Here is a 15,885-nt window from a genome sequence, read left to right on the forward strand (position 1 = left end):
GATTGAATATTGTAAGACTGTCAGATGTCCCAAAAATTATCTGTAGGTTCAGTGAAATCTCAAACAAAATTTCAGTACTTTTCAAAGACATTGACAAGATTATTCTAGCCTTTACATGTCAAGCTTGGTAAACTAAAAAAAAATTTCCTTTACTAATATTATTTTTGGTTACTAAAAATATAACAGAAATAGATGTGACAGGAGAAAGAAAGAGACATACAGAGAGATTCTTCCTATCAGTAATGATATTTAGTGCTAAATTCCTTATAATGGCTAAAAAGGGGTAAAGATATTTAGGTGGATTTAATACAAGGTGGAAAACCATTTATTTTCATAATCCTGTATGTTTCCGTAAGACCTGGGATAAAAAAATCACTTGCAGACATAGTATAGCATAATAACTTCAAACAAGTCTGCCACATTGGAAATGTCCTTGTAGTCATTCTAAATATCAGATGTATTTCTAAGTTTATACCTTTTCTTACTCCTCCATCATATATTTTTACTAAATTTGTTTTACAATAAATACAATAGAATTTTTTCAACAAATTTTTATTGATTGCTTATGATGTGCCTGATTCTTGTGGCATTGATTTAGGAGTTTGGTATATATTAGTGAACAAGAGAAGAAACACAAAAAATTCTTTTTGTGTTGAGGGTTTAAGTGCTATGAAAAAATATTGCTTAGTATAAGTGGGACCAGGAGTGCCATCTTCCTTCTTAATGGCATTTTTATTTTATTTTTTATCATTTGTTTAGGACTTCATATTAATAAAAAGATCATAAGAATATAAAAAATATTGCTAAGAGAACATCACTAGAACTCTTTATGCAAAGTCACCAGGCATAAATCTTTGGATAAAAATTCAGAGTTAACTAAACAACACCTACTATTTTGTAAAAACTTCCAATCTTAAAAAAAATCAACTGAGAAGATAGAAGAAACTCAGTAAAAACAAAATAAAATAACTTGTGCCTATGGAATGAGTTGTTTTAGGAAAGGTATTTTTCAGAATGATAAATATGTAAGAATTATTTACCAAATAGATAACTTACTAGTTAGTGGAGAATCTAACTAAAATCAGGTGACAAAAAGGAAGAGAGGTAATCTCAAATAATTCAAATAGGCCTTAGAAATTCATAAAGTTAATTGAAATACATTTTTCTTTACATCCAAGGAGACTTCTGGTTTTAGCTCAGACATACAAAGAGTAGAAAACAGTGCTAAACTCACACCTTATAAGAAAAAGCAAAAAAAAAAAAAAAAAATGCAAGTTACTATTTTTCTTGAACCCATCAGTGAATGGAGGTTATTGGGCAAACAGCTAATTAGAAATTTGGAGAGACAGGCTCCTGCAGGGAGAAACAGGATTTGAACATTTACTTATTTTGGACAGAAGCTACCCAATGTCGTTTAAGGGAGTAAGTCCCCCTCCCTTACCCCCTTTCCCTGCCATGATAACAAGCATGTAGTAAATGTAGTTGGGAGGGCTGTAAGGCAGTTATTTCTAGGTAACAGTACAAAAGGAATACCAAACCCACAAACAGAGCAGACCCTAAATACAAAGTCTCCTCAGAGGAATTTGAAGCCCTGGGTGCACAGAAGGTAACTATAGCAACAACAAACGCCAAACCCAGCCCTAATCCTGATACAAACCTCACACTACAGACCTAGTAGAAGGAAAGTGGCGATCATCTATCTCCTTGTATAAAAAATACTTAATTCAATATTGATTGCTCCATACTCCATATATGTATGGCCTTCAAAAAAACCAGGAAACAAAAAAGCAATAAAGAGCAGTCTGAATGGACAAAATAATCATCAGAAACAAACACTGGCTATGAATCAGATTATTTTATTTTATTTTTTTAAATAATTTTATTTTTTTAATGGGGCGACATCAATAAATCAGGATAGATATATTCAAAGATAACATGTCCAGGTTATCTTGTCATTCAATTATGTTGCATACCCATCACCCAAAGTCAGATTGTCCTCTGAAACCTTCTATCTAGTTTTCTTTGTGCCCCTCCCCCTCCCCCTTTCCCTCTCCCTCTCCCCCCTCCCCCCGTAACCACCACACTCTTATCAATGTCTCTTAGTCTCACTTTTATGTCCCACCTACATATGGAATAATGCAGTTCCTGGTTTTTTCTGATTTACTTATTTCACTTCATATAATGTTATCAAGATCCCACCATTTTGCTGTAAATGATCTGATGTCATAATTTCTTAGGGCTGAGTAGTATTCCATAGTGTATATGTGCCAGATCTTCTTTATCCAGTCATCTATTGATGGACTTTTTGGTTGTTTCCATGCCCTGGCCACTGTGAACAATGCTGCAATGAACATGGGGCTGCATGTGTCTTTACATATCAATGTTTTTGAGTTTTTGGGCTATATACCCAGTAGAGGGATTGCTGGGTCATAAGGTAGTTCCATTTTCAGTTTTTTGAGGAACCACCATACTTTCTTCCATAATGGTTGTACTACTTTACATTCCCACCAACAGTGTATGAGGGTTCCTTTTTCTCCACAGCCTCTCCAACATTTGCTATTACCTGTCTTGTTAATAATAGCTAATCTAACAGGTATGAGGTGGTATCTCATTGCACTTTTGATTTGCATTTCTCTAATAACTAAAGAAGATGAGCATCTTTTCATATATCTGTTGGCCATTTGTATTTCTTCCTGGGAGAAGTGTCTGTTCATGTCCTCTTCCCATTTTTTTTTATAGGATTGTTTGTTTGTTTGTTGTTGAGTTTTATGAGTTCTTTGTATATTTTGGATATTAGGCCCTTATCTGAGCTGTTGTTTGAAAATATCATTTCCCATTTAGTTGGCTTTCTGTTTATTTTGTTATCAGTTTCTCTTGCTGAGTAAAAACTTCTTAGTTTGATGTAGTCCCATTCATTAATTTTTACCTTCACTTCTCTTGCCTTTGGAGTCAAATTCGTAAAATGCTCTTTAAAACCCAGGTCCATGAGTTTAGTACCTATGTCTTCTTCTATGTACTTAATTGTTTCAGGTCTTATGTTTAGATCTTTGATCCATTTTGAGTTAATTTTAGTACAGGGGGACAAACTGTAGTCCAGTTTCATTCTTTTGCATGTGGCTTTCCAGTTTTCCCAGCACCATTTATTGAAGAGGCTTTCTTTTCTCCATTGTGTGTTGTTGGCCCCTTTATCAAAAATTATTTGAATATATATATGTGGCTTTATTTCTGGGTTTTCTATTCTGTTCCATTGGTCTGAGTGTCTATTTTTCTGCCAATACCATGCTGTTTTGATTGTCGTGGCCCTATAATATAGTTTGAAGTCAGGTATTGTAATGCCCCCAGCTTCATTCTTTTTCTTTAGGATTGCTTTGGCTATTTGGGGTTTTTTATAGTTCCATATAAATCTGATGATTTTTTGTTCCATTTCTTTAAAAAATGTCATTGGAATTTTGATGGGAATTGCATTAAATTTGTATATTGCTTTGGGTAAAATGGCCATCTTGATTATATTTATTCTTCCTAACCAAGAACAAGGAATGTTCTTCCATCTCATTATATCTTTTTTGATTTCCCTTAACAATGGTTTATAGTTTTCATTATATAAGTCCTTTACATTCTTTGTTATGTTTATTCCTTGGTATTTTATTTTATTTTTGTTGCAATCGTGAAGGGGATTATTCTTTTGAGTTCGTTCTCAGTTGTTTCATTGTTGGCATATAGAAAGGCTATTGACTTCTATATGTTAATTTTGTATCCTGCGACCTTACTTTATTGGCTTATTGTTTCTAGTAGTCTTTTTGTGGATTCTTTGGGGTTTTTGATGTATAGGATCATATCATCTGCAAAAAGTGATACCTTTACTTCTTCTTTTCCGATATGGATGCCTTTTATTTCTTTGTCTTGTCTGATTGCTCTGGCTACAACCTCTAGTACCACATTAAATAAGAGTGGAGAGAGTGGACAACCCTGTCTTGTTCCTGATTTAAGGGGGAAAGCCTTCAGTTTTGTGCCATTTAATATGATGTTAGATGATGGTTTATTATATATGGCCTTTATCATGTTGAGATATTTTCCTTCTATACCCATTTTGTTGAGAGTCTTAAACATAAAATTATGTTGTGTTTTATCGAAAGCCTTTTCTGCGTCTATTCATAAGATCATGTGGTTTTTGTTCTTTGTTTGGTAGATATGGTGTATTACGTTAACCGTTTTACGTATGTTGAACCATCCTTGAAATTCTGGAATGAATCCCACTTGATCATGATGTATTATTTTTTTAATATGTTGTTGTATTCGATTTGCTAGTATTTTGTTTAGTATTTTAGCATCTGTATTCATTAGAGATATTGGTCTGTAGTTTTCTTTTTTTGTGCCATCCTTGCCTGGTTTTGGTATGAGGGTTATGTTGGCCTCATAAAATGTGTTTGGAAGTATTGCTTCTTCTTCAATTTTTTGGAAGACTTTGAGTAGAATAGGAACCAAGTCTTCTTTGAATGTTTGATAAAATTCGCTTGTATAGCCGTCAGGGCCTGGACTTTTATTTTTGGGGAGGTTTTTAATGATTTTTTCTATTTCTTCTCTACTGATAGGTCTGTTTAGGCTTTCTGCTTCTTCTTGACTCAGTCTAGGAAGGTTGTATTGTTCTCGGAATTTATCCATTTCTTCTAGGTTGTTGAATTTAGTAGCATAAAGTTTTTCATAGTATTCTACAATAATTCTTTGTATATCTACGGTGTCCGTGGTGATTTCTCCTCTTTCATTTTGGATTTTGTTTATATAAGTTCTTTCTCCTTTTTCCTTGGTAAGTCTTGCCAAGGGTTTGTCAATTTTCTTGATCTTTTCAAAGAACCAGCTCCTTGTTCTATTAATTTTTTCTATAGTTTTTCTGTTCTCTATTTCATTTATTTCTGCTCTGATTTTTATTATCTCCTTTCTTCGGCTGGTTTTGGGTTGTCTTTGTTCTTCTTTTTCTAGTTCCTTAAGGTGTGAAGTTAAGTGGTTCACTTGGGCTCTTTTGTTTGTTCATATATGCCTGAAGTGTTATGAACTTCCCTCTTATCACTGCTTTTGCTGCATCCCATAGATTCTGATATGTCGTATTGTCATTTTCATTCGTCTGTATATATCTTTTGATCTCTGCACTTATTTCTTCTTTGACCCATTCATTTTTTAAAAGTATGTTGTTTAGTTTCCACATTTTTGTGGGTTTTTCCCCCTCTTTTTTGCAGTTGAATTCTAGTTTCAAGGCTTTATGATCAGAAAATATGCTTGGTACAACTTCGATTTTTCTGAATTTGCTGATGTTGTTTTTGTGGCCCAACATATGGTCAATTCTTGAGAATGATCCATGTACACTGGAGAAAAATGTATACTCAGTCACTTTGGGATGAAATGTCCTGTAGATGTCTATCATATCCAGGTGCTCTAGTGTTTTGTTTAAGGCCACTATATCTTTGTTGATTCTCTGTTTGGATGATTGATTTAGAGCCGTCAGCGGTGTGTTGAGGTCTCCAAGTATGACTGTATTTTTGTCAGTTTTTGTTTTAAGGTCAATAAGTAGCTGTCTTATATATTTTGGTGCTCCTTGGTTTGGTGCATATATATTAAGAATTGTTATGTCTTCTTGATTCAGTGTCCCCTTAGCCATTATGAAATGGCCATTTTTGTCTCTGAATACTTTTGCTGTCTTGTAGTCAGCATTATCCGATATGAGTATTGCTACGCCTGCTATTTTTTGGATGTTATTTGCTTGGAGTATTGTTTTTCAGCCTTTCACTTTGAGTTTGTTTTTATTCTTGTTACTTAGATGAGTTTCTTGTAGGCAGCATACAGTTGGATTTTCTTTTTTAATCCATTCTGCTACTCTGTGCCTTTTTATTGGTGAGTTTAATCTGTTTACATTTTGTGTAATTATTGACACTTGTGAGTTCCCTATTGCCATTTTATACATTGCTTTCTGTTAGTTTTGTGTCTTGTTTGATCCTTCTCTTTCATTTTTCTATCTTTTGTTTTTATTTGGTTGTATTCCATACATCTTTCCTCTGTTGCTATCTTTTTTAAATCATGTGCTCCTGTGGTGGTTTTTTTCAATGGTGGTTACCTTTAAGTAATGAAAAGGGTTCTTACCCTGTTCATTATAGTGCACTATTTTGTGAGTACTTTTGCACACCATCGTCCTTTGCTACTGTTAATCTCCATCCTCTCCTCCCCCTTTTTTTTTGTTGTTGTCACATTTTAAATTTGGTTTTATTCTGTTCTTCTTGGAACTTTTACTTGTGGCTTTGTTGTTTTTTTTTGTTCTTTGTATCTGATTGGAGAACCCCCTTTAGTAATTCCTGGAGGGGGGGTTTTCTGATGATAAATTCCCTCATCTTTTCTGTATTTGTGAATGTTTTTATTTCTCCTTCATATTTGAAGGATAGCTTTGATGGGTATAGTATTCCTGGCTGAAAGTTCCTCTCTTTCAGGACTTTAAATTTTGGGGTTCACTCTCTTCTAGCTTGTAGAGTTTCTGCTGAGAAATCTGATGATAATCTAATGGGCCTTCCTTTATATGTTGTATTCTTCTTTTCCCTGGCTGCCTTGAGAATTTTTTACTTTGCCGTTGGTTTGTGTCAATTTCATTATGATGTGCCTTGGAGTAGGTTTGTTGGGGTTAAGGAAACTCGGAGTTCTGTTTGCTTCTTGAATTTGAGGCTTTAGTTCTTTCCACAGGCTTGGGAAGTTCTCATCTATTAATTGTTTGAGTATGTTCTCCATTCCATTTTTTCTCTCTTCTCCCTCTGATATACCTATTATTCTTATGTTATTCTTTTTGATGGAGTCAGATAATTCCTGTAGGGCTATCTCATTTTTTTTAAATTTTTGAGTCTCTTTCTTCTCTCTGTTGTCCCTCAAGTTGCTTGTTTTCTATTCACTAATCCTACCTTCTATCTGGCCTGTTCTATTAGCTAAGCTTGTTACCTTGTTTTTCAGCTTGTGAATTGAGTTTTTAATCTCTGTTTGATTTGTTTTTATAGTTTCAATTTCCTTGGACATATATTCTTTGTGTTCATTGAGTTGCTTTCTGAGCTCCCTAAATTGCCTTTCTGTGTTTTCTTGTATACCTCTGAGTATTTTTAGGATTTCTATTTTAAATACTCTGTCGTTTAACTTCAAGTTTTCCAATATATTAAATTTTTTCTCTATAGATTTTTTCCTCATCTATCTGTGTTACCTCTCTTTCTTTTGTATCCATGATATTCGATTTTCTCTTCCTTAATGGCATCTGAGGGTGGTTTTGTTGATATTATTAATGAGATTTAATAAAGAATAAAAAGTTAAAAAAATAGAAATAAAAAATCAAAGAGTTGTTTTTTTTAAAAAAATTAATAATTAAATAAAGAAAAATAAAATAAAATAAAAATTTAAAAAAGGAAATTATTGCCCCCCCTCCTTTTTTCCTCTCCTCTCCTCTCCCCTCTTTCTTGAGAAAATCTTGTGGTGAACTGTGAATTATATTGTACTAAATAGAACATACAATGCCTGTAATGGAGGGCCTGAATTGGGAAGAAATAATAAAGGGGCAAAAAAAAAACTAAAAGAAAAAAAAGGGGGGTATGGACCCACAAAAAGCAAATAAGGAAAATATTTGGGTCAAGAATAAAATGATTTGCTTTTAGGTGTTGGTTGACTAAGAGTTATGATGAGAGGAATAAGAAGGAAACAGAAAAATGGGGGGACAAATGAAAAAATTACTATTGTATTTAGTGGAACAAGAACTAGATAAAATGGAGAGCCAGGATGGGACACTGCTAGTGAGTTAAAAAGGTGAAGTAAAAAACCCCAAAATGCTACAAACATAAGTTTGAGTCCCAGATAAGATAATTTGTTCATTATTGAGGTTTGAATGAGAAGTGACGTAAAGGAGAAAGGAAGAAACTAATATAGAGGGAGAAAAAAAAGAGAGAGAGAGAAAAAAAGAGGGAACTACTAAGAGAAGAAAAAAGAAAAAAGAGGAGAGAGAGAGAGAGAGAGAGTTAAGGGTTTTGGAGTGCAACTCTCATAGAGAAAGGAAGAGGAAAGAAAAGATAATGGGAGATGTAACACTTATGGGTAGTGTAGTTCAAGGAGAGGAGAGAGTAAGACCAGCAAAGAGTTAAACGACCAAATTGGAAGAGGAAAAAAAAATCAAGAACGAAGATAAGAGAAACAAATGAACAAATATAATAAAATGGGATAGGTTATAAAGTCTGCAGATTATTCTTGATTTTGAGAGGTTATCTTCTTGCTTTTTCTTTTCTCTCCCTCTTCCTGGTCGGTGACTCTGTACCCCAGGTTCTGCCCCTTTGGCATGCTCAGGTAGAGGTTTGCAGTTGATAAGTCTCTATGGCGATGTCATGTATTGTGCTTCAGTCTCGTTGGCCGTCGAGGCTTATTAGCATTTATAGGCTCCCACAGTGAGAGAGTCCATGTTCCTGGAGCCTCTCTCCTAGTCTTTCTTTCCTCAATTAGTAGCCTGATAATCCAGCTATGGGATTGCTGCTGCCTCTACCTGGATAGTAAGAGGCTCAAAGAGCTGGCAACTCCCCACTCTATTCCCACTCAGCACAGGGCTCTGGGTAAGGCTCTGTCAGTCAGAGCTGCTAGCATAATCAGGCGGGGCTTCTTCCCACTCAAAGACCTCTGGCTCTGCCACTCTGTTCGGTAACATGGGCGGGCACCCACTCCTCCAGGTCCTTGGAGGAAACTCTCGCTCACTATCTGTGTTCAGACCAGGATATCAGGCCAGCCGCCTCACCCTCTGAGTGAAACCCCTGCCCGCACGGAAAAGTTCCAGCGTTGGAATTGGCTCTCACTCCCTCCCTGTGTGTGGCTTTTTCAGGGTGCTGGGGCGGCCTGGAGATTCTGCTTTTGGCCCACACAAAGGCCCCTGACTCTGCCTCTCTGTAGGGTAACACCTGCGCCCACTGCTGAGGCACTTGGAGGAATCTCTCGCCCACTATTTACGCGCGCCAACCAGGAGATCAGGGAAAATGGCTGCCCCACTTGTCTTTCTTTGTCTGGATTTGGCGGCGAATGTTAGTTTGTACTGACTGAGTTGCCACAGGCACAGTTTTTCCTCGGCTTGGATCTCCGTGCCACAGCCTGGTTCGGCCGTTTGTGACGCAGCCTGGATCTATTCACCCCCTTTGCCCGCCTTAGTTTCTATATTCTCAGTTCCCAGTGAAAGCAGCCCTGTTTAGGTTAGTGAGGAAGGCAGAGCATTTCTTACTCCCTATTTCCTTCAGGGTTTGATTATATATTTAGCCAATTTTTCGCTTGACCATACCTTCAGGTGTATTGCAAAACATCTGCAGGCTCCAAGGATAGGTTTTTCTGTTTCTGGTTGAAGATCTTGTTAAGTTTTGGGGGAGATTTATCTGTATCGCTTCCTACCGTGCCATTACTCTGATGTCATCCACTGAATCAGATTATTAGACAGAATTATTAAACAAATAAAGAACTTTTGATAACTGTGGCTGAAAAACAAAAAACTTCATTTTTTGCAGATTTAAATGTATAGAATTACTTTTGGAATCTCAGGCCTAAATCAAATGGTGACTAGACAAAAAGACTTTTGGTATTTATCATTTCAGTTTTCTGTGAGCTTTTCTCTTGCTCTCCGAATAGGCTCAAGTTCTTCATTTCTACTCCTGTCAAAACATACTTCTTAAAAATGATTGAAATCTTATACTGTGATGTGCTTGATCATTTGTGATCTGTTTCAGTTTAAATAAAGTCAAAGTCTTAATTTAAAGGGATAAACTTTTAACGGTAATAATGAAACTTGGGGCAACATCAAGTTGTTGATTGGGGGTGAGAAGTGAGTCTGCGGGTTAACACTCAGGAATGCTTGATGGTGTTGCTGAAATTATACTGCTTGTTTGTAATCATCTTCTCTTCAGTTGGTCCTTGGGTCCCAGGTGTTTTGTACAGTCTATTTTAGGAAAGGTAGTAGACACACAGAGGAAAGTGACAAAAGCCTGTGCCAAATTTGTAATGATTCTTAATCATTTTGGTTTTTTTAGAATCTCTAGAAATACATATGTTGAAACTGAAACAAAGAGATTAGAATGGTCCCAGTGAATGAGAGACATGACATTTTTTATTCTATTATGGTATTTATTACAGTGTATATTACAATATGTTTACATGCTTCTTTCTCCACCTCATTTGTAGGCTCCCAAAGGGCAAAGATTCTATTTCATAAACATTTTTCTCTCCTGTGTTTAGCCTGTAGATGGCAGTTAAAAGATACTTTTTGACATTGAAAAAATTTTTTTGTTTTACAATATTAAAGAAAATCTTCAAAACATCTAAAACCTAATGAAGCTATTTTTATTTTTGCTTGTTATTTTTAGTTCTTACTTACAACATTCATATTCAAAATGGCTGACATTTTTGAACTTCAATTATTCATTCACTATTCAAAAATAATTGATAAAGGCCCTGACTGGTTAGCTCTGAGGGTTAGAGCATCCTCCCAGAACAACAAGGTTGAGGGTTCAATCCTCAGTCAGGACACACACGGGAAGCAACCAATGAGTGCACGACTGAGTGGAACAATAGATGAATGCTTCCCTTACCCCTCCCCTCTCTCTTCTTTCCTCTCTATGCCTTTCTAAAAATAAAAAATTAAGCCCTGGCTGCATAGCTCAGTTGGTTGGAGCATCGTCCAGAAGTGCACAGGTTGCTGGTTCAATCTTCAGTCAGGGCACATACAGGAACAACTCAATGTTCTTGTCTCTCTCTCTCTCTCTTTCTCAAAAAACCCCAAACAAACAAAAACTATAATAATAATAGTCAATAAAGAACTGACTATGTGTCAGGCACCAACCTAGAAGCTGGGAATGAAATAGGTAAAATGAATTTAATTCCTGCCTTCCTGGAGTTTATGATTAGTATAAAAGACAGACAGTTATTAAATAATCATAAATAAATGTAAAATTACGTTTTTGGTAAGTGCTAGGTTGTTACAAATATAACTGGAAGATGTTGGAGACTGCAAGCTGACAGGGTCCGTGCTGCCCACCCCCCACCTCACTTACCTGATTAAGTTGTTAAAAGGCTGATCTCTTCCCCAAAACCTCTGACTGATTGTGGAAGTTGGTAAAGGCAAGTTACATGCCCTTCCCCACACCTCCGTGTTAGCTGTGATGCTGGATTGTTTCTACTGGCCCTATTCCCCCTGTTCCTCGGAGAGACTGGAGGCAGTTTTATTTTACCCTTCGTTTTGTGAAGTTAAGATGTTATCTATGGGCCCTGGCCGGTTGGCTCAGCGGTAGAGCGTCGGCCTGGAGTGCGGGGGACCCGGGTTCGATTCCCGGCCAGGGCACATAGGAGAAGCGCCCATTTGCTTCTCCACCCCCGCCCCCTCCTTCCTCTCTGTCTCTCTCTTCCCCTCCCGCAGCCAAGGCTCCATTGGAGCAAAGATGGCCCGGGCGCTAGGGATGGCTCCTTGGCCTCTGCCCCAGGCGCTAGAGTGGCTCTGGTCGCAGCAGAGCGACGCCCCGGAGGGGCAGAGCATCGCCCCCTGGTGGGCAGAGTGTCGCCCCTGGTGGGCGTGCCAGGTGGATCCCGGTCGGGCGCATGCGGGAGTCTGTCTGACTGTCTCTCCCCGTTTCCAGCTTCAGAAAAATACAAAAAAAAAAAAAAAAAAAAAAAAAAAAAGATGTTATCTATGGTGGGAGGTTTTTTGGGCTTTGGGGAGAATTCTTAGTTTGCCTTGGAAATGTGACTTTGTATCTAAACTCTCTTTGATTTACAAATGACGCTATAAAAATAAAGCTTTTGGGAGCAGGTGCTTTTGGTAAGCCATCAGCCACATAAGACCTACCAATCTCATCCTTTTTCTTTCTGTGTTTATTTTCTAATACTCTACCATTCCCACCCAAGACCTGTAAAGTTATTTGTAGTGCTGGTTCACAACACAAAGACATTGAAGAAGTGTGATTAAGCATAGATCTAAATGCTGAGAAGCAATAACATTTCAGGAGGAAAAAACATCAATTGTATGGAAATAGATGAGAATGTGAAAAGGCTTAAGTCTGTACCTTCACACCTTTTTTCTAGCAGGAAGGTATTCTTCCACTAAATCTTTGATTAATGTTTCATTTACAGATTTGATTTCTTTCTCAAAAATATCATATTTCTTAGGTTGGTGCTTTAGTTTGTTCTCAACCATCTACCTTTTTCACAACTTCTTTATCTCTTCTTCCATATTTTCATAGATTATCAAATAAAAATTCATCATTGATTTGGCTTTTTGGCCATGGTCTTCTCTAACTTTAATATATATTTTAATTACACACTTACACTATTTTGATTTTTTGCAAGCTTTCTGTAAGGCTGGTGGCCGTGGCCATGTGGGTTCACACTGGATTTGGGCAGATGGTACAGGAACTGTGGAGCCAGAAGATGGTGGGCTGTTCGTTTATTAAAGTCTAGCAAAGCGGACAAGCATACAGGCAGGGAAAACTGCTTCTCTCTCTCAGTGCTGAAGAGCAAACAGCCTGGCAGGAGAATCCCTTCTCTGTCAAACAATAGCGAAAATGGATCCTCCCAATGGTGGCAGGCAATCTGCAATCTACAATCTGCCCCCCTGAGGGCAAGCACCTGCAGCCTTATGTATAGACTATACACACCCTGTGATGCCCGTACTCATGCACCAATCAGGCAAAGTACAAGATCAAGCCTAACACACTTGTTTGTCCAACACTTTCCTAATCTTATTCATATATGTTGAATTCTTCTTTTCTTTTTCCTAAGATTTGTATTCCTGTTTCATAAATGCCATTGAATTAAAGATTAATATTTATTCTAGATTCTTGGATTCTGAAGTAGATTAAATAATCTAAGGCATATGTTTTAGCATTTCTCTCATTATATATATCGCATTTATAAATAATAAATGTATTTTAACTTATATCATTTTATAATTTTATAACATTTTTAAATTTAATGTTAATGCTCATCTTCCTCTTAAAGTGTAAGCTTTATAACATCTTGTCCTTTCTATTTATTTATTATATTTCATTTTCTTGGTAGATATTTGACACTCAATAATTGTTGAATAAATAAATATTTGAGATGTCGCTTATTTTACTTGCAATGTTTTAAAAATCTGCTTCATAATTTCTCTATTTTTACTGAGGCAAGATCACATCAGACTCAGTAATATAGCAGTGGGGTGGTTTTTAAATTTTCTGCCTGTGTAATTAATGAGTCTTTTTTCATGTCTACAGCCTGAAAATAGGTTGATACACACACACACACACACACACATACACACACACACACACATACACACACACACACACACACAACTTCCAGGCCAATTCCCAGATTCTAGCAAGTTGTGTGACTGCTATACTCAGGACTATCTTCCCTCATTCTGCAGTTTGGTTTTCTGTACCTCTTTATCAAAGATTCTATATAGAATAGGTTTGTTTTTTTTGTTTGTTTTTTAAAGCTGTCCAGGCTGTCAGAATCTCTAGGGTGGATGGTAAAATTGGGTTCTTAAAAAAATTATTTCACAGGTGATTCCAGTGCCAAAAAGTATTTCTTTTAACCTATTGGAATAATCACTATAATTTGTAGCATTCACTATAGTAATACCGTGTCACTAGCAAATGCAGTATTCAAATATTTGTTTTCTTTCACTCTGAGTCTTACCCTACTTGTGAGGATGCAAAGTACATCTCTTTGTGCACCAAAAGCAAACATATCCACAAAAAACTATGAAATTGAGAGGCAGCTCAATAATGATTGGGTGCAGACTCCACTTCTTGAGAACAGACAAATGAAATGAAGACACATCTTTTAGACAGACTTTGCTTTTTCAAGTTAAAGTCCCTGCTTCTTAATTCCTTTCCATGAGCCCCAAAGAAACAACACATTCTCTAATATGTTGTCTGACATGCATAGCTTGCAAATTTTTATCTCTATTTCTTCAGCAGTATTTTAATGGGAGGTTGGAAAAAGATGTATCAGGGGTTGCTAGACAAATTCAATTTTGAATTATATAAATAAATAGGGTCTATAAAAGATACGACTTAATACATGAATGACAGATGTCGTGTGTTGGGCAAATAATGTGATTTTTATGCTCACTCTTATTGTTAAAAAATGGCTGCTGCTCACGTGATGATGCTCTCATGTGATACAGCTAATTGACTTTAATGCTTAGGAAAGGGCTGGAAGAGAAGGTTGTATTTGGGGGGGGGAGTTTTAAAAGGAGGAACTAGGAGGCCATTATAGAGAGAGACCACATTGTTGTAGAGAAGGGAGAGACCATGTTGTAGCAGGGCAGAGAAGCCATACAGAGGAGGCAAACAAGCAAGATGGAAGCTTGCAGAGGGGACTGAGTGAGGCTAGTGGAGCCTTTGATTCTAGGAAAACCGGAAAGAATGGGTTTTGGTGTCTGTGTGTTTGTTTTTACTCATTGGCCAGTACAAGTCTAGAATGACTTGGAAAGGAAAATGGCCCACCAGTTCTTGGCTCTGTTGTTTCATTACCATCTGTCTGGATCAAATGCAAACCTGCATGGGCCAGGCAGCTGTGATGGTGGCCATGGCTACTGGCCTTACATAATGATAACATAAATCCTCCATTATACTAGATTTCAGGCTTGAGTAACATGATCCAAACTATTTTTTTAAAGGTCGTAGGCCTTTCTCCTTATCTAGAATGTGAATTTCTCCCCTTATTTTTCACCTCCACTTCTTTTGTAGTCATTGGTTTTATTGAGTTATATTACCTCAGCAAATACTTTTTCTTCTATTACATACTACCCTCACTTAAATTGGTATGGATCATATAATCTTAACCACAAATGCAGAGTCATATAGCAATGAGTACTCCCAATCATTTTCATTTATAGTTTGTTTATTATTATCAATTGATAAGTAATTTATTGTCCCATCATATGTAAAGAGTGTGGGAATAGTCAGTAAAAGGACCAGAAAATACTACAAAATAACATTCTATTGAATTAATACAATTTTGGTTGGAAACACAGCAACAAAAGAATTTTTTTTTCTCCCCTTACATCTGTGTTTCATTGTTTGCTCTGGCAGAAGTTTCAAAATGTCCATCTTTATTTAAGAATTCTACATTTGCTTCATTGACTTGTCTTCCATTTTCTGATACCTTAGCATCTTTTCCTTGATGTTTTTTTTTCATAGTATAAATAAATACAATATACAAAATAATTGCTGAGAATTTTAAGCTCTCAATCAAGCCCAAGAAGGAATTTCTGTGAAAAGAGAAAGTTGATTTTTTATTTTAACATGTAAAACAATTTCCAATGCTTCTCTTCACTTTGCAGAAGATCTTAAAACAAACAAACATGTTTAAATTGTACATGAAATATTAAGGCAGCATTTTTAGTGATTTTTGTTATTGAAGCATAAGGGATTCCTGATTATTTTAAAAGGAATATTAAGCCACAGAAACTAAGGGTGGTTAATGATCTACCCAAGTTCTTTCTGTAATGTAAGATATATATTTGGAATGCTTAACTTTTTCAATGACAGATTAGTTTTTGTGTAATGTAATGGATTATAAAGGAAATGAACTGACTGTGAGATAATTAAATTGAATCTATTTAGATTGAACCAGGAGCCAACGTTTAGCTTACAAGATAAATGCAGTCCAAAATTCAGTGTGGCCTACAGGAAGTGACATGGTCTATTTTAATGATTCTTCACTTTTGTTACAAACTTCTGTTACAACTTTTGGTTACAAGCTTTTTGACAAGGTTTATGCCAAAAATATTTTGAATAATTATTAGGTTTAATTGAAGGTGAATGACATTAATTATATAATTTTGACCTGTTTAAACTTAAATTTATTAAAATATCA

At 36.2% G+C, this 15,885-nt stretch overlaps 1 protein-coding gene across 2 annotated transcripts in view; it reads right to left on the minus strand.

Annotated features, from left to right (window-relative positions):
• Positions 1-14,889: 14,889 nt before the first annotated feature.
• The window catches only part of SLCO1B3 (solute carrier organic anion transporter family member 1B3), a 47,074-nt gene continuing 46,078 nt past the window's right edge, over positions 14,890-15,885 (minus strand). For both annotated transcript variants that reach the window (XM_066354770.1, XM_066354778.1), the window contains one exon: positions 14,890-15,277. In XM_066354770.1, the coding sequence (XP_066210867.1) occupies positions 15,067-15,277 (211 nt within the window). In that variant the 3' untranslated portion in view covers positions 14,890-15,066. The remainder of the gene's footprint in view (positions 15,278-15,885) is intronic.

This window comes from Saccopteryx leptura, chromosome 1 (assembly GCF_036850995.1).
Source record: "Saccopteryx leptura isolate mSacLep1 chromosome 1, mSacLep1_pri_phased_curated, whole genome shotgun sequence".
NCBI classification, from domain to species: Eukaryota; Metazoa; Chordata; class Mammalia; order Chiroptera; family Emballonuridae; genus Saccopteryx; species Saccopteryx leptura.